Raw genomic sequence first — 27,873 nt, 5'->3', positions numbered from 1 at the left:
CAATACTTAGCTGATTTCATTTGAATATTGTTTAGTAGTTTTCCAGTATCATTTTAACATAATGAATAGTAACGTTTCTTGCCTTGGATGTATTTTTCTGTAAGTGAAGTGTTACGCTGTTTGGAGAGGAGTGGTGATTTATTTAGTTGTTGAGCATTTATTGTATTTGTTTGTGGGTCAGTTTGTTAGAGTTTTCTTTTTACCTTCTCATAACATTTAATTCTTCATGTGTATTTATGACCCCCTTTTGAGAGCCCTAGAGATCTTCTCTTATTCTTTTACACCTGTGAGCTCAAATACCAGGAGTTACTGTGTTTCTGATTAGTAATGATTCATGCAAACGAAACTTATATAAAAAGGATTCTTTCAATAATTGCCTCTTTTTTAAAAATAATTTTCAGACTTTTTTTTTTTTTAAATCTACCCTTCTTTACCTTTATCTGTCACACTCTTATGATACCAGAGCTAAATACAAATTTTTTTATGTATCTTCATTACAGTTCTATAGGATGAATTTCAGTATTCCTTGCTTTTTTAAGCACAGGTCAAAACAACCGTTGTTTGTTGAGGTACCTTGGTGCAGATTGAAATCATTGTATCTTTCTTTTCCTTCCTTCTGTCCTTCCATTTTCCCTCACTTTTTTCTAATACTTTTCATGTATTTCTTTGTCATATTGTTTGTATTCAGATTCTAGTCTAGATCTAGACAGCACTTAATGAAGTGACATTGGATCAAGAAAAAAGTATTGCATAATAAATTCACAGACTGGTGGAGGACGAGAAGCTGGAGGAAAAGGCAGACATTCTCAGATTTCACCAAACAGCACTTTCCTGTATTTTCTTATGTTTTAGTCAATATGCTTAAAAATGTGGAGGCTACAATTGTCCGAGATTGAAAGGCAAGATGTTTTCTAGTACCATCTGTGTAGCAGTTGCCCTCTGGGCAGTTTTCCTCATCTCCTGTTAATGGACCCATCAATGTCTTAACACCTGACTCAGAGATAACACTCTCCAGGAGCCAATTCTGTTTAACAGGTGATCAAAGACACACCCTGTGACCCAGAATGACATCAGCCCATTGTGAATTCTCCGGCCAGGGGGCAGGAGCTAAGCATTCCCACCTACATATATCCTGAGATTTCTAGACAGAGAAGCAGCCTTCCCATAGGTTTCCAAGAAGACACAGCTGGGATTTTCCACTAGACCGACTACACCTTTTCTACAGGACCACTGCACAAACAGAAACCATATCTGCTACTCCAAGAGGACTGCAGCTCCAATTTAGACTACTACAAACATGCTGACCAAAAGGGTGTCAGGTTGCATTCTGACTTTGTCAGTGGTCTTCCTTTTGTATCATTGCATGTATTTTGTCTCTTTTCCCTTTTCCCAATAAATTGTATTTCTGTATTTCTGACTGTCTCTCACTGGTTTTGCTTTCAAACCAGAATATAATTTTGGCACCCAATGTGGGGCACGAGGTACTGAGAAAAGTCAGAATTACAATTTTGTATTGTAGAGGGTACCTATTTACTATGATGCTTAACATGCTTACATGGGTCTTATACATAGCTCTATATTTTCCCGAATGTGGGGAATTATCTGGCAATTGTAATGTTCATGTGTAGATCAGGGTATGGTATGAGAATTCTTTATTGATCTATTATGTCTATTGCATTATAACCTCTGAGGAAATGAACATTATTTGGAATATGTACTTAATTCTGTTTGCTTGTCCTAATCTAGGCTGCTACATCTGGGGCCTCGACAACCACACCCAGCCCCTGAGGGGAGGGGTAAAGATTGATTTTTTTCCAACCTTTCAGGCTTGATACAGCAGTTTTTGAAAATGTTAAGTTCCCTCTGGATGCCAAGGACAGCATAATGTTGTTGTTAGTTCTGCTTTGTCTTCTCTGCACAGTCTGCAACATGCTTAGAAACAAAACACTACATAGTGTGATGCAGCAAAACATACATAAGTGTGGTGCAGCAAAACATACATAGTGCGATGCAGCGTCTTCTTGAGGAAGAGGAAACAAGAAGCAAAGAAGCAGTGTCCATGTCCGTACAGAATACCACAACGGCATCCATGTCGACGCAGACTGCCACAGAGGAGGAAGGAACCAAAAGCAAAACAACAGTGTCCGTGTCTACGCAGACTGTCACGGAGGAGGAAACCAAAAGCAAAGCAAGAGTGTCTATGTCTACACAGACTGGCACAGAGGAGAAAGGAACCAAAAGTGCCATCAGCATCTCCACACAAACCATCACCAAACCAGAGCAGCCTGAACCCATAGTAGTTGCCCCCGTTCAGAAGAAGAAATCAAGGAGCAAATCAGTCCACATAGTGACTGATGAGGACACTGCAAGACCCTCGCACCCAGCGGAAGAGACAGAACCAGAAATCATCACTCGGTCTCTATCCCTGGGTGAGCTGTGTGACCTGCGGAGATAATTCACCCGCCAGATGAACGAGTCCGTCCTGACCTGGCTGCTCTGCATCTGGGACGCTGCAGCCAATGACACCATTCTGGATGGAAGTGAGGCCAGAAAACTCGAATCACTATCCCAGGATGTGGTCATTGACCAGGGGATTGGGAGAACCCAAGAAACTCTCAGCCTCTGGCAGCGACTGCTCACAAATGTGTGGGACAGATCCTTTGTGAAGAAGACCTCCAGGGGCACCAAGGAAAATGGAACACCATGGAACAAGGTATCCGATGCCTGAGGGAATTGGCTGTGTTGGAGATAATTTTCTCAAAAGACAAGAGATTTCCTAAGAGTCCAGATTGTGTCCAGTGCGCATCGCAAATGTGGTTGAGATTTGCACGGCTTGGACCAGAGATGTACTCCTGTTACCTGGCAACACTACAGTGGAGGGAAGGCGAGGACAGGGTGGGCGTCTTAGCCAATAAATTAAGAATTTATGAGGATACAGTCACTGCCCCATTTCATACCCATGTCTCACCCATGGAAACAAGTTTGGCTGAGCAAGTCCGGGACTTGATTGAAAAGAGTCATCAGAAACTAAAAAAGGAACTTAAGGAAGAAGTCTACCATATTTCACCAGGACCAACAAGAGTCTCTGCCATTAGGAGCCGGCATTCCCAAGCCAAGGAGAGAGGATACACTCCACAAGGAAACCTCTGGTTTTTCCTTCAGGAACATGGAGAAGACATGAGGAAGTGGGATGGAAAACCCACCTCCTCCTTAGCAGCCCGAGTATGTGAACTAGAAAGAACACTTAACACAAAAAGCTCATCTAGAGTCAATGCTGGTCCAGTCTCTCACGCACAGAATTCCAGACAATATACGAATGATGATATAATTGATCCTCTTGAAGGAACCTCAAGAACTTATTTACAGGAAGAGAGCAACATGTACCCTGACCAGGAATAGAGGGGCCCTGGCTCTAGCCAGGTAGAAGACAGGGACAATTGGATCTATTGGACTGTGTGGATTGGATGGCCTGGCACATCTGAACCACAAAAATTTGGTTGACACCAGTGCCCAATGTACCCTGATGCCATCAAGATACGTAGGAGAAGAATCCATTTCTATTTCTGGGGTAACAGGAGGATCCTAGCAGCTTACTGTATTGGAGGCCGAAGTGAGTTTAACTGGGAACGGGTGGCAGAAACACCCAATCGTGACTGGCCTAGAGGCCCCATGCATCCTTAGCATAGACTATCACAGAAATGGATATTGCAAAGATCCAAAAGGACATCGCTGGGCTTTCAGAATAGCTGCTGTAGAGGCAGAAGACAGACGGAAACTAAATACCTTGCCTGGTCTCTCAGACGACCCCTCTGCTGTGGGACTGCTGAGAGCTGAGGAACAACAGGTACCAATTGCCACAGCAACAGTACACCATCGGGAATATCGTACAAGCAGAGACTCTGTGACCCCCATCCATGAGATGATTCGTAAACTCAAGAGCCAAGGGGTGGTCAGCAAGGCCCATTCCCCTTTCAACAGCCCTGTATGTCCAGTGGGGAATGGAGACTGACAGTGGATTACTGCAGCCTGAATGAGGTTACACCACCACTGAGCGCTGCCGTGCCAGACATGTTGGAGCTTCAGTACGACCTGGAGTCCAAGGCAGCAAAGTGGTACGTGACCATTCCTGCTTTGACAGCAGAATGCAGACCTCAGTTTGCCTTCACCTGGAAGGGAGTGCAGTACACCTGGAACTGACTGCCCCAGGGGTGGAAGAACAGTCCCACCATCTGCCATGGACTGATCCAGACTGCACTGGAAAAGAATGAGGCTCCCGAACATCTACAGTATATCGATGACATCATTGTGTGGGGGAGCACAGCAGGGGAAGTCTTCGAAAAAGGAGAGAAGATTATCCAGATTTTGATGAAAGCTGGTTTTGCCATTAAACGAAGCAAAGTTAAGGGACCAGCTCAAGAAATCAGTTTCTAGGAGTCAAGTGGCAAGATGGACGTTGTCAGATCCTGACAGAAGTAATGAACAAGATCACTGCTATGTCTCCACCTACCAACAAGAAGCAGACACAAGCTTTCCTAGGTGCCATAGGCTTTTGGAGGATGCACAGTCCTGAGTACAGCCAGATTGTGAGCCCTCTCTACCTGGTCACCCGCAAGAAAGGTTCCTTCCACACATCATGCCACAGACACAACATGGAGTAAATGGATTGCCCTCATCACTCAGCAGTATTGGCAATCCGAATTGCCCTGGCATTCTGGAAATTATAACAAACTGGCCTGAGGGGGAGACTTTTGGATTATCTTCTAAAAAAGAGGAGCAAGTGACATGTGCTGAGGAGGCCCCAACATATAATGAGCTACTGGAAACTGAAAGACAATATACCCTTTTTATGGATGGTTCCTGCTGAGTTATAGACACTAGCCGAAAATGGAAAGCTGCAGTGTGGAGCCCCACACGACAAGTGGCACAAGCTACTGAGGGACAAGGTGGATCGAGTCAGCTTGCAGAGCTTAAAGCCATCCAGCTGGCTTTGGATATTGCTGAGCGAGAGAAGTGGCTGAGGCTCTATCTCTACACCAACTCATGGATGATAGCTAATGCTCTGTGGGGATGTCTGAGTCACTGGAAAAAGGCCCAACTGACAGCGCAGAGGGAAACCCATCTGGGCCGCCAAGATCTGGCAGGATGTTGCCACCTGTGTAAAGAAGCTGACAGTGAAGATTTGACACGTGGATGCACACATACCCAAGAGTTGAGCTACTTAAGAGCGTCACAACCAGGAACAGGTAGACTGAGCTGCCAAGGTGAAAATATCACAAGAAGACCTAAATTGGCAGCATAAAGAAGAATTATTCCTAGCTCGTTGGGCCCATGATGCTTCTGGTCATCAGGGGAGAAACACAACATACCGATAGGCCCGTGACGGAGGGGTCTACCTTACTATGGACAACATCTCACAGGTCATCCACAACTGCGAGACCTGCGCTGCAATCAAACAGGCCAAGTGGGTGAAGCCTCTGTGGTACGGTGGGCGATAGTTGAAGTACAGGTATGGGGAAGCCTGGCAAATTCACTGCATCACACTTCCCCAAACTCGCCAAGGCAAGCGCTATGTACTGACCATGGTGGAAGCAACCACAGGATGGTTGGAAACCTACCCTGTGCCTCATACTACTGCCCAGAATACCATCTTAGACCTAGATAAACAAGTCCTGTAGGGACACAACACCCCTGAGAAAATTGAGTCAGACAATAGAGCCCATTTCAAGAACAGCCTTATCAACACCTAAGCCAGAGAACTTTTCCCAATAAATTGTATTTCTGACTTAGAGTCTCTCACTGGTTTTGCTTTCAAACCAGAATAACAATATATCTGTGTAATGAACCTAAATTGATCCTAAGTGATAAAACCTCAAGAGGATGTAGTGTGATTCAAAGAAAATTAGTTCTATTGAAGATGAGGTTAATTTTGGAAAGAATCTGGCTTCATGTCACACCAGCCTGGAAAGTGTGCAGAGCCAGCTCGTGTCTGTTCTCTGAATCCCCCTGTCCAGTTTGTTTTAGAACTAGACTTTCTGAAGACCAGTGCTTTCTTGTCTATTTAAAAACTGTTTTTTTTTCTATACAATTTAATTTATTAAAGTCCCATTTTATTTATTCAGTAGAGATGGCATAAAATGAGGGTGATATTTAAGTTGTGTTTGGCTGCAAAGTCAAATCAGGAATATGGTTTAAATATAGATTTCTTGACATTCAAATCTTAATGTCTTCTCATATTTTATTTTGTATTCTTAATGTGGAAGTCCATTATGAGATCAGGCATAATTGCAGATTTCTGCTCATATCCAGTCAGGTTCTAGGAAATTGATCTGTTTTGGGTTGAGGTCTGACCTGAAACAAAACCAGGTGAACCAAGTTCAGATTTGAGAACTTCATTGGAACGAAGGATGCATACAGTGTGAAGATGGAGATTAAAGCCAGTTTATCTGAAATTGGATTTTTTATCTTTTAAAGGAATAAAAATTGGAAATCATTAGAAAAGAACAAGGCATTTGTAAATTTGTTATTCTTACATATTATTATGTATGGAATACACAACATTTTATCACATTGTGCAAGTTTTACATATACTCCAAAGCACATCAGTGTTTATTTGGTTCTATCCTTTGAGAAACATTGGTTGATTAGCTGACATAATGCTTACGTGTGGTACACAAACAATTGCATGTCATTTGTAAGTGTTGTATACCAATATTTCTAGTCACTTGAATGCTCTAGCATAAAATATCTGCATACACATTCTGGCACATTACAAAGTGTTGTGTTTTCAAACTGCTTCTCTGCTGGTTGTATTTCCAAGGTGAAAATGTTTGTTACTGTCCAGGTATGTATGCAGGTGTTAGACGTGCTTTTTCTACTGGAGTTCAGTGATTTTGTTTTGTGTGTTTATTTGATTTGTCACGGTTGTTTTCAATATTTGCAGCAGGGATTTAATTCAGTATAAAATAGACTTTATTAGACTTTCCTGTCTAAGTGCAGGAAAACTTGTCTTCTGTCAAAAGACAGATATGCTTTTCATGTTTGTTCTGGCTTAATTCTTTATATTATGTGTTTATTTATGTCCACTGTTCTCCCACATGATTTAATGATGGCAATAGATTTTTCTTGTTTTTTCTGTCTTCCTGTCACAGCTCTGTTGATTCAGCTGTGTGAATCCGAAGGATTATTCGTTTTAGGGAGTTGTCAATAAATGGAGTTTAGATGGTGTTGAATAACACTGTTTCCTTTTCCACTGAAAAACAAACACAATATCTTCTAATGCTCTTGTGTGTTAGGCTGTGCCTCGTGCCTGTTTGTGGCGGTGATTGGAATGTGAATGTCAGTGGTTCTAAGCAGTTAGAGGGGGTATAAAGTATGTAATAATTTTGGCACTAGTGTCTTATAGCAAATGCTCCACAAAGGAAAATGAAATGCCAATTTCATAAGAGTGCATTTTGTACGTATTAGACTTAGTTCTTCAAGTTTGCTGTTGCTATTCTAGGCTGCTTTGATAGTAACTGAAGAGTGGATATCAGTGCAAAATACCTGTTTAATTTCCATCCCCTCCCCTTATTTAGTCTTTTGTCTCAATATTATCAAGGTATTGGAATTTGTGCTTAATATATTTTAGTTTGTCTGTATCTTACTGCTGTTATTATAGTGAAGGATTAAAATTACTACTCCTAGAGTATGCATATTTTCATGCTTTGACACATATTTCCTAAGCACTGTTGTGATGATGGAGGCAGCTGAGCTTTGGTGTTTGTGGTCCTCCAGGGTATCCACAGCAGAATCAGTGGTGTGATCTGCAGCAGCTGTTATCTGAATTATATGTGTTAGCTTTCCAAATGTAAAGACCAAAATTAAAACATCATTTAGTTGTTCAGCTATGTAGTCACATCAGAGTACAAATATAATAATTTCATGTAAAGGAGAAGAATTGCTCTGGGAAAAATGGGGGATGAATGAGAGATGTTGCCATGTAGATGCCAAATTAATCAACCCAGGTAGTCCATTCAAATTTCAGTAGTTTAAAATTCTACCAAGATCCAATAGAGCATGCTGTTTCCCTATAGTCAAAACAATTTTCTTGGAAGTGGGGAAAAAAACCCACCAACCAGATTTTTCTGATATTCCTGTTGTGAGGATTTTAAGGTCATGTGTAGCTTTACTCCATGTGGTTAGAGAAGAAGTCTGTGGCTTGTGAATGAAACTGTTAGAGAATTTATCAGTATCCATTTGTTGCTGTGCGAGACCGGCCCGGGCGGGCGCTGGGGAAGGAGGGGGGAGGTGAGCGCCGCTTTCCCCTTAAGCTCTGCGAGTTCAGCTTCAGCACGGGCACCGACGGATGGCGACACGGGGCTCGGGTGCATACACGTGTTTATTGTGGGTGCGTGCAGCCGAGACACCGGGGGCAGCGGCGGGGTATCGGATATAACCCCGAGGGGGAGGGGTAGGGGAAGGCAGGATCGCAGGACGAAGGACCGCGTGGGGAGGGGAATGGGGGGGAAGAAGAAAAACTGCAATTCCCACATCCATTATTCTCAAAAAGGGCCAGAAAATAAAGGTAAGGGGCAAAATTTTCATGTTAACCTGCTAGGGAAGTTCATTTAAACCCCACAAATTGATAAAGGTTTTTTCTTTAAGAATGATTCAGGGGTTTTTTTCTGTCTTCCAGTCTTATCAGTTGAGTCTAAAATCCATCAACAGTGGAGCTAGTTTAGGCATTGAACTGTGATTCTTTTACTCTGCTATCACACAAAGATTCATAGATAACTTTGTGTCATATGAACCTACTTTGTTACTGACAGGAATTTGAACATCTTCCAATTGCTCTGAACAAACAAGAAGTTTGCTCTAATGATACAATTTTATAACACAAAAAATCGAATTAAATTAGCTTTTAAGGCTAATTATGAAGCAGTTTCTTTTGTTCCTATTAATCTTGTTACTTTGTTTATTCTCAAAGCTCTTTAATGCAAGGATGCGTAACTGAAGGATGTCAAAGTACCTCTCCATTAGTAACACTCTGGTGGTTTGCCTGGTGCATTTTGTCTAAGCAGCACAACTCAATCAATATCTTCCTTGCTTAGGAGAGTCAAGGGAGTGTCTATGGCAAGCCAGGCTCCATGTGCACTTCAAAATATTCCAAAATTATTCCTGTGTTTAATTGAATTCTGTACTTCTGAGGCTGGAGGGAACAAGATCAGTTACCATTGTCGAATTTGGGACATTCCCTGTGTGTTTAGGGTTAAACTGTGGTCATGAGTTCATAAAAAGAAAGACACCTGGTTCACATGGGCAGGTCTGGGGAAACACCTCCTGTTTGCCTGCCTGTCAACTAGGATTCCTACAATGCTCTTTACAGGCACTTGGCATAGCTGCAGAGTAAGGGCTAAGTTCTGGTTTGCTCTTAATACAGGTTCATCTTCTTTATGAATAATAAATATTTTCTCTACTTTTGCAACTTCTTTTTATCTACATAGAATGACTTTCAGAATATTTGCTACTGTGATAAATGATCTGTGAGTTAATATTAAGTAGGCAATAGCATGCAATTTTTTGTTCCAAGTTATGATTCTAAAAATAATTTCTAAATGAAATTTGGAGATTGAGCATTAGCACAATAAATAGCTATGATGGTTGTTTTATTATTTAAAAAGAAACATCTCAGAAAATATACTGTGTATTTTCTCAACTTGATGAAGAACCCAAGCCAAAGTGATACCACTGGTGAATGGCCATTAAGTTAGAAATGTAATTATGCCATGTAAATGAAAGACAGACCAAGCATATTGCTTCATACATTCTGACAGTTGTTAATTTAAATGAGTTGAATTCATACAAAGATTTCTGCAAGTGTGGGTAACCCATCTTGTGAAGTAATTGGTATTTGGTTTACGTAGTTTCCTGGTTGCTTCTTCAGCATTTATTGAGAGGTGTACAATAGCCTTTTGAGATTTTTCAAAATGTATAGTAAGAACTGTTAGATCTCTTCAGAAGATGAAGAATCTGACTGAATCAAGGTTAGTGGTTGTTTATGGAAGGTGAAGCCTCCAGGGTAATTCAGCACGTGAATAGGTCACAGTGTTTGAGAGCAACTCTATTTGATTTGCAATTGGAGTGTGGACATGTCAGTTATACCACCAGGAATGAAACCCAGAATAGCTTTGTTTCATAATATTTGAATGAGGATTTTTTTCATTATTAATAAAAGATACACCAACAGAGATTGATGTCCTGTATATCCAGTGTTAGAATTAGAAACAGTCTTAATAAAATATAAGTGATTTTTGGCCTTGGAAGAAAAGCCTAACTCCTTTTTTGGGTTTGTCATTGCTGTATGAAATCTTTCACAGTGCTGAAAATTTTTTGATAAAAGGATGATTATTACTGTTGTTCTTGTTGTAATTATTACTATTAATAGTAGTATTGAAAACCTCCATCAGCACATCTTTGCAATAAAAGACCATTTCTGAAACAGAAGGTCCTTAATTTTGCATTTCTTGGCAAATTAATCTAGAAACATTTTTAACAGATTCCACATCTCTTTAAAGATTTTTTCTTTTTCTTCTTAAATTGCACTGGAGCCAGCATGTCCATCATTATGGACTAGATGCAAGCCTGCTATGAAACTGATATTCTTTTTTACTCGTTTTTCTTTTTTTTAAACAGTTACTCAGTTCTTATGGGTCTGCACATTATAGTCTAACTGAATCAATTATATTTAAGTGCATAGAAGCTGGTCATGTTTAACTTGTGCTGTTTACCTTTTTTTTCTTTCCCTATAGGTATATTCGAATTGTTGGGACTCACAATACAGTGAACAAAGTTTTCCATATTGTGGCATTTGAATGCATGTTCACAAACAAATCCTTTACTCTTGAAAAAGGTCTGATAGGTAAGATATAAGACTATTTTCGTTTTTTATGAACTGTTGTAAGCACTTGTCTTTTAAAGCTGGCCCTTACTGCACCCTACTTCTGTTTCCATCCAGAAATCTCTAAATTGAGTTAAACAGTGCTGAAATCATAGAATTAGTTGGCAAGTCCTTAGAACTTCTATGAAATTCCAGTACTAGGGATTAATTAATGACACTGCAGGAATGCTGAAAGTCAAATCAACTGCTGCTGACAAATCTACTTGTAGCTGTGTCAGTCAGTGCTGGCAATGTGATTTTTCTTTGCCTGTCACAGTGGGGTTGCTCATGCCTCCCAGTAGGTTAGCCTGAATTCTTTCACAAGAATGGACTAAGCACAAGCTATTTATTGTAGTGATGATGGATTTAGACATTTAGGGCCTCTTAGACAGCCTGGTTACAACTGCTGAAAGTAAACTGTCATGTGTTGATTTCCCCCCAAAGAGTCATAGACTTGCTTAGCCATGGCGGAACATTATATCAGCTATGCTGCTATTATTCTCAGAACACCATGCTGATGGAGCTCTCTTAGCTCTGGGCAGCTTATATAACACTGATTTAAGTACCTTTATGTTACTTAAGGTAGAAATCCCTTACGGAGCAACAGTACTGAATGATAAAATGTGTCACAGAAAGACTTAATTTTTTGGCAATAGTTAAAATGGGGTGGTTTCTGTGCTTTCTTCTGTATAATCTCACAAAAGTCAAATCCTGAAGTTCATTGGAGAGAGAGCATTTAGTAGTTGTCTAGGTGGGTTTTCCCACAGTTTATTACTTATGGCATAAAGTCAAGAATTTCAGCAAAATTCTCAGAGTTCATGCTGGTTTTAAACATATATTTGAATTTTAAATATGAATCTGTGACAGATGGAAGGGAAAACAGTTTTCAAAATAGGATGAGAAGGAAGATTTTTAGTAAGACATATTCACTTTTTATTTTTCTCTGAGAAAACTAATATTTAGCCTTGAAAAACCAAGACCCAATTCCTTCAGCCTGTTCCCTATGCATTATACAAAGGCAAATCAAAAGCCTTCCCCTTCTTTTAGGTAGTGTGCAAATAACATTGCATTTCTCATTGACTTTAGAAGAAATAGAATAAGCAGTAAGGAAGAACTGTGTTAAAAGAAAACATCTCCCTTCAGTAAGCTAGTTAGCAGAGAAACAAAGTATCTCAGATTTGATAAAACCTTTGAGCTAAATTTCATAGTTAGCACAGTCAGCTATGAATTTTTAAAAATTCATACAAAATCAGTTAGTGTGTACAGATATTTGTATGTATTTGATTTCAGATCCTCAAACTTATGTAGTAAATGCTGAATTTTGGACTTAAATAATTTTTTTGAGTGTTAACACAAACACTGTTTGATCATAAGTAGGCAAGGCAGTAAATCCGTGCATGTTTGTGTAAATGAATTTATACTGAAAGTGACTCATTGTAGGGAGCGCTGTGCTCCAGGATGGTTTAGGTGAATGGAGACGAGAGATCTCTGAAGGCTGCTCTTAGAATATCAGGTTTATTAGGGATGGAGAAAGGTCTTGCTTGGAGCTGCCAGACGCAGCACGTGGCAAGGCCTGAGGGGATGGGGGAGGGGAGAGACAAGAGGATGCTCTAGGAAAGGGTGGAGGTCCTAAGAGGGGGAAGTTCCAAGAGGGGGAAAGTTCCAAGAGAACATCTGGCCCCCCGGAGACCCCTTATCAGGGGGCTTCAAGGTGGGCTGGAACAAGACTTAGGCCAGTGGGGTTACAGGCACTTGATGTTTTAGGGGAGGGTTACAGGTGCGGGGTGAGCCATACACCTTTTGGGATGAGATGGAACAGTCCATTTGACCCCTGGACCCATCCATAGGCAGGGGCATTGTCCAGCCAGCTGGGAGGATCATTTTCATCCTGGCTGTATTATTTATGAATAATTATATTTATCCATCCTTCCCAACAACTCATCTTTCATGGACTCAATTAGTTTTACTGGTTGAGTGATCATTCTGGTGAGACAAACTATTTGATCTATTTTAACACTTCTTAAGTTTCAAAGGTAATCTAGGGGATGGAGACTTTATATGGCTTTATTAAACATTCTCTGTAAGAATCGTTTTGTTGAATCTTACAGGTGAATAGGGTTCCAGCAGCATAATAGTGAGTTTCTGGTGACTGTTAATCAAGGGCATCTTTGCTGTTCTTCAGTGTGGGTCAGTCAGGCTGCTGTATGTGTAAATCATTTGAAGTGATAAACAGTAAGGAAAGAGAGGGGTATGTAGGTCTCCACAGCTTTTTATATTTAAGGCATGCTAGTCAATGCAATTGGTGAAAGTTAAAAGTCAGAATCTTGTGAATAGTTAATTGAAAGTGGGATGTGGTTTGTCTTCCAACTGTCAGTGAGACACCAGCAGTTATATACATGACTCTGCAGAGTTTATGATGAGAAGAATAGAAATGGAAAAATTTGGGGACTAGTTGAGGCCAGTCCAGTTGTGAAATGGAGCAGGGACACCTATGACTGTTCCATCAGAATTTTTGGCCATCGATATTGCCTATCCAAAAATACTCTTAGCAACTTTGATCCAGCAAGGCAATATTATATCTATTTAATGCTTTTTTTTTGAGTGTGATGATTACCAAAAGGTGCCATATTGTATGGCTCCTTTCATATATGGCTCCTGTGATCAAGCAGACTGTCAGTCCAAGATCCACTTGTGTAAAAACTCAGTATGAGTACCAATGGGTTGGCACAGATTTAATTTATTGCTGTAATGAGGATTTGTAATGTTTGTTTCTGTTTCTGAAATGACCAGATAGGATAAAGTGAATCGAAAGCAGTTAGGAAAAACCAACAAAATATATGAAAGCACAGTAATCAGACTAGGTTGCTTTTAAGCTTGATTAAGTAGAGAAACTTTTATCTTAAACCCTTGGAAAGCAGTTCACTGGGTTCATTGCTAATCCCACATGATATCAAATACAGTATTAAATTAGGTTAGAACAAACACAGCTGCTGTTTCTATACCGTTTTATTAAAAAAATGAAGTACTGGTCAGCCCTTTTGAAGGCCATAAGGTCCTTTCAAAAAGACTTAGTGACCCCTACTTCTACCAAAACAACACTGAAGATAAGATGTGAAGATTTGTCATTTGAAAATTCATTCCAAAGAAATGAGGCCTCTGAGGTATTTGGTTAGAGATGTTATGTACAGACTTGAGTAATTATGTAATTTTTGTGAAAGATACTCAACTTGACCAGAGAGCTGTATATGTGAAGAGTGTAATTTATCAGATATATTATTACTGGTACATAATATCTATGTGATGGCTGTCACTGTACAGTGAAAATTGGAAGGTTGGTAAACAAATAATAAAAAATGAAGTGCTGTTTCATTATAACAACAGTTTTGTGTTGTTGCATTTTTGTGTACGAGGTTTTAATGAAAAATTACTGACTTGACATATTACAATTAAAATACGTAATTGACAATTAAAAGTCAATGTGAAAGGTGATTTATGCAGTTATCTTGTACCGTACTGGATGTGGTACTGACATGACCCAATGGTAGCTGAGTAGCAGTGTTGAAGCAAAAGTGGCAAAAAATGCACTTTATAGCACTGTCTGGTATTTAAGTGTTGGCTTATAGTTTGTTGTCTTGTGAAATGAGGTGACAGAAAGGAATGTAATCATATAAATTGATTTCCCTAATGCAGATGTTAGGGTTGAGATGTATTTTTCTTTTTGGCATAGTATTATATCTAAATATGTAAGTTAACAGTTTTCCATATTAAATTAATGATATTAACATAACTCCTTCATTTAACAAGGATGCAAATATTCTTTAATCTCACAATCATAGTGCTTACTTATAATGAACTTCTGCTTGTGAAATTTTGAATGGTCTTTAGCCATTAATATTTAATTTAGAATTCAAAACAAGAAAAATATTTTCACAGGTAAGAAATCTACTGCTTTGGAAGCAGTACTTGGTGTCATGTGATGGATTGTAAAATATTCTAATCTGCCTAGTGGCAAGAAGTTACAGCAGCAGTTAAAGGACTGCTTCTGTGCAAGGCCTCTTTAGCTTTCTAGGAGTTTTTTTCCCACCTTAATAGAGGAAAAAATTTTTATTTTCTGCATCAAATGGAAAAAAAATTGATAACCTCAGTGTCTTTCAATCAATACTCAGTGCTGAGGAGCAGTCAAGGATTATGTGGGCTTGACAAACCTTCTTTCTGATTGTGAGCCCAGTGAAGGGCATTGGGAGTTCAATGTGGATGTTTTTTCCATGAAGCAGTGTTGGTCTTTAGTCTGTCTCAGTCCATCAGACTGTCTTGTAATGTGTAAATACACATGAAAGAGAAAACAGTGAATAATGACTGAAGAGCAGAAAATGGATGTAAAAACACTGGAATGTCCTTGGTCACCTTCTGAGGAATGCAGTTCAGTTCTTAGGAATCATCATAAACCTCCATTTGTGGGATGTTCAATGCCTTAGGAGAACTTGTTTTAAAAGGGATAAAATGATACAAATAAATATTCACTTCTCTTTTACTCTGACAGTTATTTAGAAAAAGAACAAACAAAACTGAGTGTGTAACAGGGAGAAGCCAGTCATCAGTTTCCTAGTGTGTCGTTCACCTTTGTAAAAGATTGCTTTGTCTATCCTCTGGGAAGCAGTGAAAGATGCTGGGTTTTGTCTACAGTTTAATGTCGACTCCACACAAAACTATCATATTTTGTTTTTTCCCTTTTGAAAAGTCTCATATTTTTCTAAAACAATGCAGACTTACCCAGCAGTATAAGTCAGCTTTGCTGCAGACGTAGCTTTAGAACTCATGAAAAATTGAAGACAATCTAAATACTGCAGGGATTTTTTTTTCCTTTGTGCAAGAAACGAGAGCCACATGGTTGGTTTTGAGAGAGAGCTGTTCATATGGTTCCAGTTCTTTATTTTTTAATAATTTTCTGTCTGTTTCCAGTGCCACAAGGAGGGATGCACTCTTCCTAAAACAACTGATATTTCTGGCAGCCTTCTGCAGACACAATGTTTAATGAAAGAGCCCTGTAGCAGCCAATTTGTTGGCAGTGAAAAGTATGGCCAGTTCTAGTGACTTGAATGGTTTTGTTCTAGTTTATTGGATTAGGAATCACAAACTGTAGCAAGTATCAAGTAAAAAATCAGCCTTCTCTGAAGTTCTTCTAATACAATTTCTGACAGTTCTACAAAAACACATATTGATGGGGTTTTCTTTTCCATAAATTAATATGGCTTGCAGAAAGCTTTTCAATTAAATAGGTGAAAATACCGCTGATATTTGTTTGAAGTTGATATTTTTGGGGTCTTGATTTCTTTGAATAATTTAATTGAAGATTCAAATTAAATGTAGCAATTTCATCAGCAAGTTTCAACTCAAGAAAATAAGAAAGAGTATGTGGAATGAAAGACAGACATGTGGCTGTACTTCTAATTAACTGAAAAGATAATTTTCAGAAAAAGATTTCTTTTTTTTTTTTTTAACCAGGTAGCAAATAAACAAGGGCTTATTCATATATTGAATAAAAATTAGACTTAAAAAATCTTTTGGCATGTGGAAAATAATGAGACCAAAATGCGTAATACCCCTTTAATTTTTTAATACAATATGATCAAACTCTGAAATAATCCTTGCATCCTTAGTTCTCTTTTTCTTTAGTCTCAGCTTTTTATTTTCCAACCAGCCAGGAAGGAAATTTTTATCAGTTTAGTAGATGTTCAAGCAGAGAAGGAATGCAATTTTATAGTTAAAAATTGAGCAATTGGAAGCTGAACATTTAACAGATATAATAATGAGAGGAAAATCACTCCTTCATACTAACTAAAACAAAATTTTGTTTCTTGTAGTGTAATTTCTTGTTTATAGTTTCTTCACAGCAATAGTTTTGTGTCTTAAGAGAATTCCCTAAAATGAACAGTTTTGTTGCAATTATGACGCATAAGCAGAGACTATTTGGCTATTGCCTAGAGTGCAGTATAACTATATTCATCAGTCCATAATGTTTTAAATTGCTGCTTTCCTATAAAATAAGACTATGTAGTAGATCTGCTGTCTCCCTGTACGTTTATTCTCATAATTTATTTAAGGTTTATTAATGGCTGCTTTTGTAAACCAGTACAAATACCCACTTTGTTCTGTTCCTTTCTGTGTTGCAAAAAGTTATTTGAGGCTTTTCTTTCATTTCCCCACCCACTCACATTGTAGTGAAGTCACAGTGGATAGATAGAAAGCAAAAGCTGACCTGTCCAGAATGAGAGATGAAAAGAAATAGTCTGCACTCAGATATGGAAGCCACTTGGCAGCAGCAGCAGTAACTTTTTTTTCAGAGTGCTTCAGGGAAAAAAAAATTCTCATGAAAAATCAAGTATGCTAAAAAGACAAAATAAGAGAAACAAGCTTAAGGAATTATAAATATGGCTGAGGCTACAACACACTTCTGGTACATTTTTATCTTGCAAGATCTCTAAGAACAGTTGGATAACATATCTGTCTTATCTTTAAATATAGTCATTATAGATGACCCTTAGGCCGTGTCTTGAAAATTGCAATCCTTTATAAAAATACCATTGCTAGAATTATATATACTGCCAGTTCTTCATCGCTCCATACTGCAGCATAAGACCGAGAGACAAGAAAGTAAGTTTTAATAAATGTTTGATGCCACTGTCCTGTAACCTCAATCATCATCTCCTTTTATTTACTTACAGAATGTGTTTGCTTTGCTAAAACACATCTTTTCTGTTCCATAAAAGCAAATCAGACTTTTCAACCCGAAACTGTTGTATGAACAGTAGGGAAAAAAATTATATTTGGAATATTCTCTTTTCTTTTCTCTGACAAAATATTGATTACTGTAAGAGCTGGATAGCTGGCGGATTAAAATAAAAGGAAACAAAAACAGAAACAAGACTGTTGATTTTGACAGTTCGTATTTGTAAATAAGTGACCTAAATGGAAGCAGATATTCTAATGGGAAAAAGGAGGACAACCAAAAGACTTGAAAATACAGAACAGAGTCCCCAGCAGATGGTACTTTTAGCTAATTTATCAAGCATATACAAAAGATGATAATGAACATTCAAAATAGGAAGTGGCAGACTCCCTAGAGGAAAGGAACAGGATGGCACATTCTGCACACTTCAATTAGTCAGAGTCACTTTCTAATTAGCTGTTGTAGGGAAGACCACAGAATTATACTAAAAGCACACCAAGACAGTTTCTGTACAGTTTTTAAGGAGTTTGACTAGTCAGGGTAACATCTTCTTAGGAGGGTCATGGATTAGTGCAGAAATCTAAACATGAGAAGGAACAGGATGATGCTCAGAGGGCACGCAGGCAAAATATTGCATGAACTGAGCTGCTCTACATTCAGTTAATCACTTAAAGAGCTCGGAGTGTGTCTGGAATATGCCATGGAGCCTCAATATGAGCATTGATTTTGACTCTTATCTTTTACTCATTTTCCCTTTTACCAAGATTGCAATAGCTTCCTCTTCCTATAAAAACAAACAAACAAAAAAAAAAAAACCCAAACAAACAAACCAAAAAAAACCCCAATCAACTCTATGTAGAAGATGCTTTAAAGCCTATATAAAATGAATAGACAAATATGTTCCTTTACTCCCATGGAGGAGAGGAAGAAAAGGAAGTCAAGACAAAATTTAATTCAATGCCAGTGCTCTTAGTTTGCAGTGTTAGGCTTTGCTTTATTCTGATTCTTTCCAGTGAAGTACTTCTAAAGTCTAACACCTGCTCCCCCATAAGAATCTGGGAATTGTTGAGTGCCTCTTTTCAGTAATAGGGGAATCAGGAGATTCCTAGAATAGTAAAGTGGTGGTTTTAGTAATTTTTTATGAGCAGACAGAGATGATAGTATATTTGGCTTTTCCAGAACTGGTTGTTTTTCCAGTGCCATGGATGACTACTTGGCAATGATCTTGCAGTTTCTTCCCATATGTTTTTTAAGGTGTTTTGTTTGGTTAGTTGTCTTTCTTAAGATTATGCTTCTGACACCAATAGCACAGTGAAATCACAGAATCCTAGCTCTTCATGGAAAATCATATCTTTTTTTGCATGCTGAAGACTCATACAGTTATCTCTGAAATTTCTCACAGCTATGTTCTAGCCATTTTCAAATGTTGTAGTAGAGAGAGGGTTCATCATGAAAACAGGAAGAAATTATTTCAAAATTTCTGAAGTTTTGCTGGACAAGATATTTTTTCCCAATTGTGTTAAAATAATGCTTTCATATCACCAGTACTGAAATCCATCTGTTAATTTATTGAGCTATTCTGGAATCAGTGCTATAAAAACTGTCCGTACCACTTGTTTGTCACTTGTTCATAGTTCATTATATGTGAATTAAATTTCCGTCTCTTGATCGTATTTTCTTTCTCTTTTTTTTTTTTTTTACCAGTTCTTCTCCAGAAGTAAAGACCATTGGCATCTGGACTGTTTTCTAATTGTATGTCTGTCATCTTTGTGTTTTTATTTCACAGTTCCCACTGAAAATGTTGCAACAATTGCAGACTGTGCCAGTGTGATTGAGGGTGTAAGTCGCAGTCGCAATGCCTTATTAAATGGAGACACAAAAAACTATGATTGGGATTCTGGATACACATGCCACCAGCTTGGGAGTGGAGCTATTGTAGTGCAGCTGGCACAGCCCTACATGATTGGATCAATACGGTAGGAGGATTTATTTTTCTCTAAATTAGGGGCCATAGTGAAATATTTGCTAGCAGTTATTTTCTTTAGAATGGAAATGATATTAATTAGTTTAGTAGTTGTCATTTGGCTTCTTACTTCAGTATAACAGGCATGTTAAAAATTAAATGTGTGAATTATATGTCAAGATATAGAGTGCAATTGCAGAAAATAATACTTTTCAGAGGCACAATAGTAGTAACAGTCAAATTATAAGATTAAAGTTATATACTTATTTTGAAATAGAATTTAATTGCAGACTCACTTATGGTTAAGTAGGTGCAGTTACTGTTATCCACTTAATTCTGAAAACAATTTTCTTGAAGAAAATCATTATGTCAAGTCAGCCAGGCTTCATTTTCACTCTACAATTAGTGCTAGTTTTTATTTAAACATGGAGGGTGTAATAAAGGTACAGCAACCTGAATATTGATTTACAAGGCTAGATTAGTGAATATGTTTAGATTTGGATTAAAGTTCATTGGGCTGTTTCTACTGTAAATGTGTGAATACATATGAAGATGAAAGTTTTGGCTGATGTAGAGACCTAGCAAATAGATAGGAAGCCAGAATTTTCACAGGTAAAAAGAAAAATATTCTTGTCAACTTCAGATTCTCTGACTATAAATGTTTGGGGTGTTCGTTTCATAAAATGAGGCATACAAAACCTTGTCTAAATGGGATAATAGTCTTTGTAAATTTAGACTATGTAGTCAGGGACTTAATTTGTATTCTCTGTGACAGAGAAATAGATTTCTGAAGTTCAGAGTACCAGTGATCAAAGGCTGAAATCCCAGGTGAGTACTGGCTTACAACAGAGACTATACACATAGATAGGTATTTCTGGGAGCTCAGTGCCTTCCCCTTGTTAAAAACTACTAAGTGAGACTTGAAAGTGAGACTTTTATGACTGCCAATTTCTATTTTGTGTGGCTTGGTTTTTGCCTATGGGATTGTTATGATGGTTGTAAAATTCTGAAGGTAAAGTTTGACATCAGATATCCAGGCAAATCCCTAACCTAACAAAAGTAGTATTTTGTGTGCATGCAAGCTGTAGATACTATGTGTAATGCAAGTCTAGCATTGTTCTTGCTGTGTGAAACAAGTTGAGTAAGTCTGGTTGGCAACTTTCCACACTCATTTGAGTTTGGTGTTGTTAATATTCTATTAAATATTGCATCTCAAGTAGAAAACCAAGCAGTACTCAGATTTCTTTAAATAGGTAAGTGAAAATGTAATGCTATCATTTTCATGACACTTTAAACTTAAGTAGTTTTTAGCAGCAAGGCTTTGGCCATATAAAAGGTTAAGAGAAGAATATACTAATTAAAATGGATAGTTTCTCAATTTCTTTGTCTTCCTATCTTACTATTTTCTGATATCCTTCAGTTGCTATCCTTCAATTGTATATCCATCAATTGATGCATTGTACCATCTTTTTCCATTTAGTGAAAAAAAAACCTTAATTTCGTATAATAAATGCTATGCTGTTGTTTATTCTTGTGCAGAAGATTTTAATAAGCCTCTTTATTAAATGGTGTGTTAGGTGAATTAAACTTTTGGTTGCCAAGAAATGATAACTCTGTAATCACCAAGTGTGTAGAGTAAATTAAAAAAAATAACCCAAACATTACATAATTCAAAACTAATAGGCATTTAGTTATTTATGTGGTATTGAATTGTACAGCTGCAGGTTCAGAATCTCATCTTTCTTTGTCAGTTTCCCTGCATGTATAATACAAACAAGATTAATAGATTACAAAAATAACAATAACACCATAGTCTGGGGTATCTTCTGACAGAGGAGACCACCTGCAGTGCCTCGAGATAGAAATGCCATCAGCACTTAATTTTTCCTTTTTTGTGTACTGCCTAGAAGAACATGGGTTTTGAGTTGCAGCCATGTCTATTGCAGGTCATAGGCAGCCAAGTGAAGCTGCTTTTTGGAGTGGGGAAGTAAAGTTTCACTCTGTGGTATCTACAGCTTTGACAAGGGTCTGGAATATGCTCTGTGTGTCATGGTTTGACACTGGCACCATGCCAGCGCCCCCATGAAAATGCAACCTATCAATTGAATGCTGTGAAATGCGATCGAGAACAGAGCAAAGCAGGCCAAACTTAATAACAAGGAAAAACTTTATTACACTACTATAAAGAAAAAAGGAAGAGAAAAAAAAAAAAACACACACACAAAATTCAAAATGAAAACCTTTCAAAACATTCCTCCTCCCACCACCCTACTCCAACAAACCACAGCGAGACCCTTAATCAAGTCTTCACCCTTCCACATAATCAATACTGAGTCCATCAGGGGAGAGAGGAGTCTCCCTTGCACCATAGACCCCCAGGAAACACAGCTGCCATGTCTTGTGTTTCCATGTCACACGTGGCACTGCCCAAACACACCAGGCCAGTGTGACACTCTCCTCTCCATGTCACAGTACTCTCACCACCGTGCATGGACAGAGACTGCTTATAGGGCTCCTTTAAGGATGCTTTGCCAAGGACCAACAGGAACAACAGTCCAGTGTCTCATTTTGGGACTACAGTCCCCCCCATTTCCCCTGGGGCCGAGGGTCCAAGAACAGAGATCGTCTTCTCTTCTTCTCTGAAGATGGAGGGCATCCTCACACCCTCCTCAGTTTTTCTCTGTTCATTCCTGAATTGGTAGTTGCTGAAGGAGTCTCTTGGCTCACCATTGCATCCCCCTAAAATGCAGTCTCTCTTGGAGGAAGGATTGGTTCAGTCTATGGCTGACAAAAAGAGTCCAGCTAAAAGCCACTCCATCATCTCCCCCCAACCTTCTTTCCCTAACATCTGAGGTCCCAGGCTGTCTCTCTTTCCTTCAAACTGAGGAGGAGTAATATTTCATAAAGCCTTCATTTCACAGGAAAGGGTTAAAATTCCCGGACTCCCCGGATGGCTGAAATCTCGGCCCAGGACGCTGTGCTGTCTCCCTCCTCCTTCTCCTCTGCCAGCAAACTTCCAGGTGTCTGCAGGCTCTCTGTCTCTTTCTCTCTAGTTTGGGGGAAGAACAAAGACATCTCAGACGTTCTCCACCCTTCCATCCGCAGGAACTGGCCCAGCTCGGTTCCCGATCCTTCACCCCCTGGCCTACCTCTGCAGGCCACATGGCTTTTCCCCTCCCGCACCCGGCTCATGGCCGGGCAGGGGAGGTTTGCACTCTCTGCTGACCAGAACCAAAGAGAGCGAGTTCTCCTGGGAATTCTGCTTTTAACCCCTCTGTGTTCTCAGAGGCGTGTCCACTTTCAATTGGTCATCCCAAGTGTCAGTATCTGAATGTGACCCCTGACTAGAATGACCTCCTCCTTCTGAAAAAATTCTTTTTCCATGTCAAACCACGACACTGTGCTATGCAGTGCTAAAGATGGTGGCAATGGTCTCTTTCTTCAGCATCTGTGGAAACATAGGAAATGTATGTTTCTTACAGAAATCAAATCATATATAAAGATAGATGAGAGCAAAAAGTCTTAGTATTTCATCTTTATGGAAGCAAGGCAGTTTTTTGTTAACAGAATGTCTGCCAGAACCGATGGAACTGTATTAACTGCCTGTTTTGCTGCTGTTTGCTTGTTTGAAAACTCCAATGATCTCTTGCTCCCACCTAATAGAAAGAAATTCTAGGAGCATTTGCTTTAGGCAGTACACAATGACTACAGAATGACATGAATTCTGCTACCCTCAGAAACTGAGTCATTATACCCATAGTTTTGGATTTTAAGTGAATAATTAGGAATTAAAGTATGTATCTTTTTAGTTCAGAAACATAAATGTGCCATTGAATATATTTATTTCAGAGGGGGTAAATATATAAACCTTTGAAAAAAGGTAGTAGCTGCTTTTAGTCTATAGAAATGAGAATATCACTGGAGAGAGCCTCTAAGACATAGTATGTTACCATGGCAACTAAATTCTGAGTATGGAAAAAAAACAGAAGAACTATTCGTGTTCAGATACGCCTTAGAAATGCAGGGAGTTGAATGTTTCAGGAATATATGTTGTATGCATGCTTTCTGTCAAAGTCATTCCAATGTCTAAGAATCTTAGCACTCTTCAGGTTGAAAGGGACTTGAGGAAGAAGACATTTAGCATCAGGTTGTTTCTCAAAGAAGGGTCAGTTATGAAAAAAGACTGTCCTAACCAAGGTTTTATACACTCTGGTCTTAAAAACTTCCAAGGCAGGAAATTCCCCAACTTCTCTGGGTAGCCTATGATAACCTGTTCTCAGATATTGACAAGTGCTGTTAGGTTCCTCCCCAGCCCCAAGCCTCCTTAGGCTAAAGAAGCCAGCTTCCCCAATCTCTTGCACAGGATGTGTACCAGGGTGTGTACTTCAACCTCATGAACACTTTGATGGTCCTCTGATGGAATTGCTGAGATGTATCAATGTTCTATTTGGATCCAAAAAGGGATTCAGTATCCCAGGCATGATCTAACAAGTGTCAGGTACAGAACAATAGTCTCTTTCCGTTGTTTTGCTGGCTCAGTTCCTGTTACTCCAGTTCCATATGTTTGTAGCTTTCATTGCTGAGAAGGCACACAGGCAGCTAATGGCATCTGTTCAATTTGACTCAGAAATTCCATGGGAGAGCTCATTGAAACTTTGTTAATATTGAATACTTCATCACATATTTGTATATAAATTTGGAGCTCTTGACTTCCACATCAGGATTTACTCAGAAATTCTGAAAGAGGGCTAATGACAATCAGTGCTCAATACTATTTTTCCAATAAAGAAGACATGGAAAACATGGAGATTTGAACTCATCCCTTTCAATCCAAACTATTCTATGATCCTGTGGGGGTTTTTTACAACAATTGTTACTAAATATGGTCTTCTAGATTATGAAATTTTAAAAAATATTTAAGAGTTTTCTTTTTTTATTAATTCTCAGAACAGTTAACAGAGTAATTCTTAATTTAGATGTTTTTTCCACATAGTTGCCTGTCTAGACACAAAATGTCTTTCTCCTTTTAGTCCCTGAAAAGCCCTTTATCTGTGACAAAATACTATAGAAAGAAAGCAACTAGTGCATGTAACATATTAAACATAATTCAATTTTTAAATGGCTAAAATGTGATATTACAGCAGCTGCCATATCCGAATATCTTTCTATCTAATTCTCCCTGCATTTATCTGGAATAGAAATATAGTACTACTATGCTACAGTCTTTGGATGCTTTTTCTTATAAATTAAAAAAAAAAAGAAATTGTTAGAATGTATGTGGTAGAGATGGAATTCTATGTCATAGTGATTTTCATGTTAGAATAAATAGAAAGACACAAAGTATGTTTTTAGAAAAGTGCATGAACTACTTATCCAACTTTAGTCTTTTTGAAGAATTTAATGCTTGTATGGAATTGATAGCTTTTCATATTCAGAGAAATCCATAAATTAACAAACAGCATCAGTGAACTTGAATATATTTTCTGTTTGCTTATACAATCATCATATACATCTCTTATGTTTTCTGATTTTCCATACCACTTCCACTTACGAAGTTTTTCTTTCTTTGCTTCTCATTTTCTGTGCTTACCTGACTTGAGAGTAAAATCATGACTCAGAATGAATGATCATAGGAACACTTAGAAAATATGCGGAAACTTTGTCCTTTGTAGGATCTTTGTAGGAAGAAAGAATGTTACTTGCAGGGTAGCTACTGAAACATAAATACCTGCAGAAAATTGAAGGGGTTTATAGACAACTAGAGACAAAAATGCAGCAACAATTGTATATAAAATCTCCTTCCATGTAGAAGGGTTTTCTTCCTTTTTCTTTCTCTTTCAATATATGTTGCCTCTTCATGTTTTAATTTCTGTCTTTTGGGTTTCTACAAGTATGCAAGTGGTTTATGAACACAGTACTGTCAAATATCTGTGTGTTCTCTGTAGTGACTTAGAGTACTCAGGAAGCAGATGTCATCCTGTCAGAGGCATGACTAATATTGTTTGCTTTTCTGCTAACACCTTGAGTATATGTAGTTATACAGCAGTCTGAACTAAACAGTGACAATCTTTTTTACAGAAATCTAAAAATAAAAAGTAAACACAGCAGAAAATGTTTTTAGAAAAGCAGAACATTCAATCACAGGACAACACATGACATTTAGGGACATACTGTTTAAAAAACTACTGCAGCTTTTTTTTTTTTAACAGGTAGCCAATACAATAATTTTCCTATGCCTGAAATGTGAAGTTTTATTCATATTTGAAAAGCTTTTATTTTACGAAATGAGGCATTGTGAACATGTGATGTGAATAGCAGTGTCATATTAAATGATTCACAGGCTTAGGTTCCAGATACCCAAAATAGAAATATGTTTAAATCTCACAGTGTTGCAGGGTGTAAGCTGGATCAATCTTCACTTGATTTTTCTTTCTCAATCCTGAAGGCAAGATGCACTAATGAGCTAATTTAGCTTTTTATTTCAATATGGAAAGTTCTAAGAACAAGGGAAATTTTGCTATAAACAGATGCATTTCCAATGGGTATACTTCTGACTTTTTAAGTGAAATATTCCCCTTCCTGTCATTTAATATTCATCTTAGGAAAACACGGCTTTGCTAAAAAAATTCAGCATGGTAATTTGCCTGTAATGTGTTGCTAGGATTGTTGTATCTGGCATAAAAAGTGGCCTTTGTGCTCTGTGTGCACTGGTGAATATTCTAGTTGTCACCTGCAAGTTTTCCAGTGCTTATCCTAAGAGGCATTTCAAGCAAAGTGAATTCCAAATAATTCCTGTAAGTCTACATCCTGAGTCTCCCATAAAAAGCTACTAGAGAAGAAGTAACTTTTTATTTTCCTTCAGAAGTATCAAAGAAACAGAAATCTGCGTTTAGCATACATGCAAAGTCACTTTGGGAAAGATGTCACCGACTTTAATTCACTCATTATTTGGTTTGTAATAATTCTAAACCATATGATTTTTAAACCTATTTAATGAGATTAGGTTGATTTGGAAGACAGCAATTAAATGTTTTTGAAAGGAACAAATATGTCGTGTTAGCCTTCTGCTTTAAAACCAAGCCAGCTGTGTTTTAATTATGGTATTGTTAGTTGAAATTAGTTACCAGTGTGCTTCTGATATTCAAACTCTTGATCATGGTTTTGAAAACATGGATTCAAGGAAACAGCAATGAGTCACCATGATAAAAAGAATTCTATTGAACAGCATAATTAGCTATATTTTGATAGACGTTTTGAAGGAAAACAAATTTAGGAATGCATTTGATTTTTCCTCTTTTTATCATTTAGAAGACTTGGTTTAAATATAAATGTTAAATCAATGCAGGACCTGTTCATTAGTAGCAGTTACCAAATAGAAGATTGTAATCAGTAATCTTTTTTTAACAAAATGCACTTCATTCAGTGTCTTTGGAGATCTTTCAGCTGTCAAAAAGCAGAGTGGGGATAATCAGATGAAGGAAAGTTGTTGAAGTTGGATGGCTATGTTTTGGGGGGTGGGATTTTTTTTTTTTTAAGTTTGTCATGATGCCACTGACAGCTCTTTGTTTTTTACTAAGTCAGCTCTGAATTTTTTAATTTGCAAATAGACTGTGTTCATATGTGCTAAAAGACTTTTGTTGAAAGTGTTTTAATTTAGCTTCTTAAAGCTAGCTTTGGCAGCATATTATTTCTGGTAATATTAATGAGCTAGATTCAGCATCTAGGGAATTTGTTTTGATCTGCTTGACCACTAGACCTAATTCCACTTTTAACACTGGGATTTCAAAAGCTGAAAAGAAAGGGCTGAATTAGGATGTTTCCCTCTGCACTTGGTGTTGGAAAGCTGTACCTCGAGTACTGTGTCCAGCTCTGGGCCAAATATCTCTTACAACAGGGAGTTAATGCCCATATAAAGAAAAGAAGATACGTTTGCCAGATATGGTTTTTGATAATACTTGAGCTAAATGTCATCCCTGATGCTTTAGGTCTTCTTCTCTGTAAGACAAGTATGGAAATCAAAGGCTATTCAATACCACTTAGTGCCCTTCCTGAAAGAGTACATGTTTGTTAGAACTGTTGTCTTTCCTTCTTCATTTTTAGCAATTTGTTTAACAATGTATTGCCTTTTTTTCTTCTTCTTCTTCTTCTTCTTCTTCTTCTTCTTCTTCTTCTTCTTCTTCTTCTGATGAATCAGGACTGGGAATTCCCACTTTCTTACTTTTTTTAAAAGTATATTTCTGATATATTTTCCAAAACCAATAAAATACA

General features: G+C 38.1%; 1 protein-coding gene across 2 annotated transcripts in view; it reads left to right on the top strand.

Moving 5' to 3' along the window:
* The window catches only part of BTBD9 (BTB domain containing 9), a 119,884-nt gene that overhangs the window by 61,628 nt on the left and 30,383 nt on the right, over nt 1–27,873 (top strand). For both annotated transcript variants that reach the window (XM_021550404.3, XM_021550403.3), the window contains exons 8-9: nt 10,788–10,897; nt 19,429–19,618. In XM_021550404.3, the coding sequence (XP_021406079.2) occupies nt 10,788–10,897; nt 19,429–19,618 (300 nt within the window). The remainder of the gene's footprint in view (nt 1–10,787; nt 10,898–19,428; nt 19,619–27,873) is intronic.

The sequence above is a fragment of the Lonchura striata genome, chromosome 3 (assembly GCF_050655825.1).
Source record: "Lonchura striata isolate lonStrDom1 chromosome 3, ASM5065582v1, whole genome shotgun sequence".
In the NCBI taxonomy this organism is placed as follows: Eukaryota; Metazoa; Chordata; class Aves; order Passeriformes; family Estrildidae; genus Lonchura; species Lonchura striata.
The sequence above is the reverse complement of the archived record's forward strand: the minus strand, read 5'-3'. Positions and strand labels throughout refer to the sequence as shown.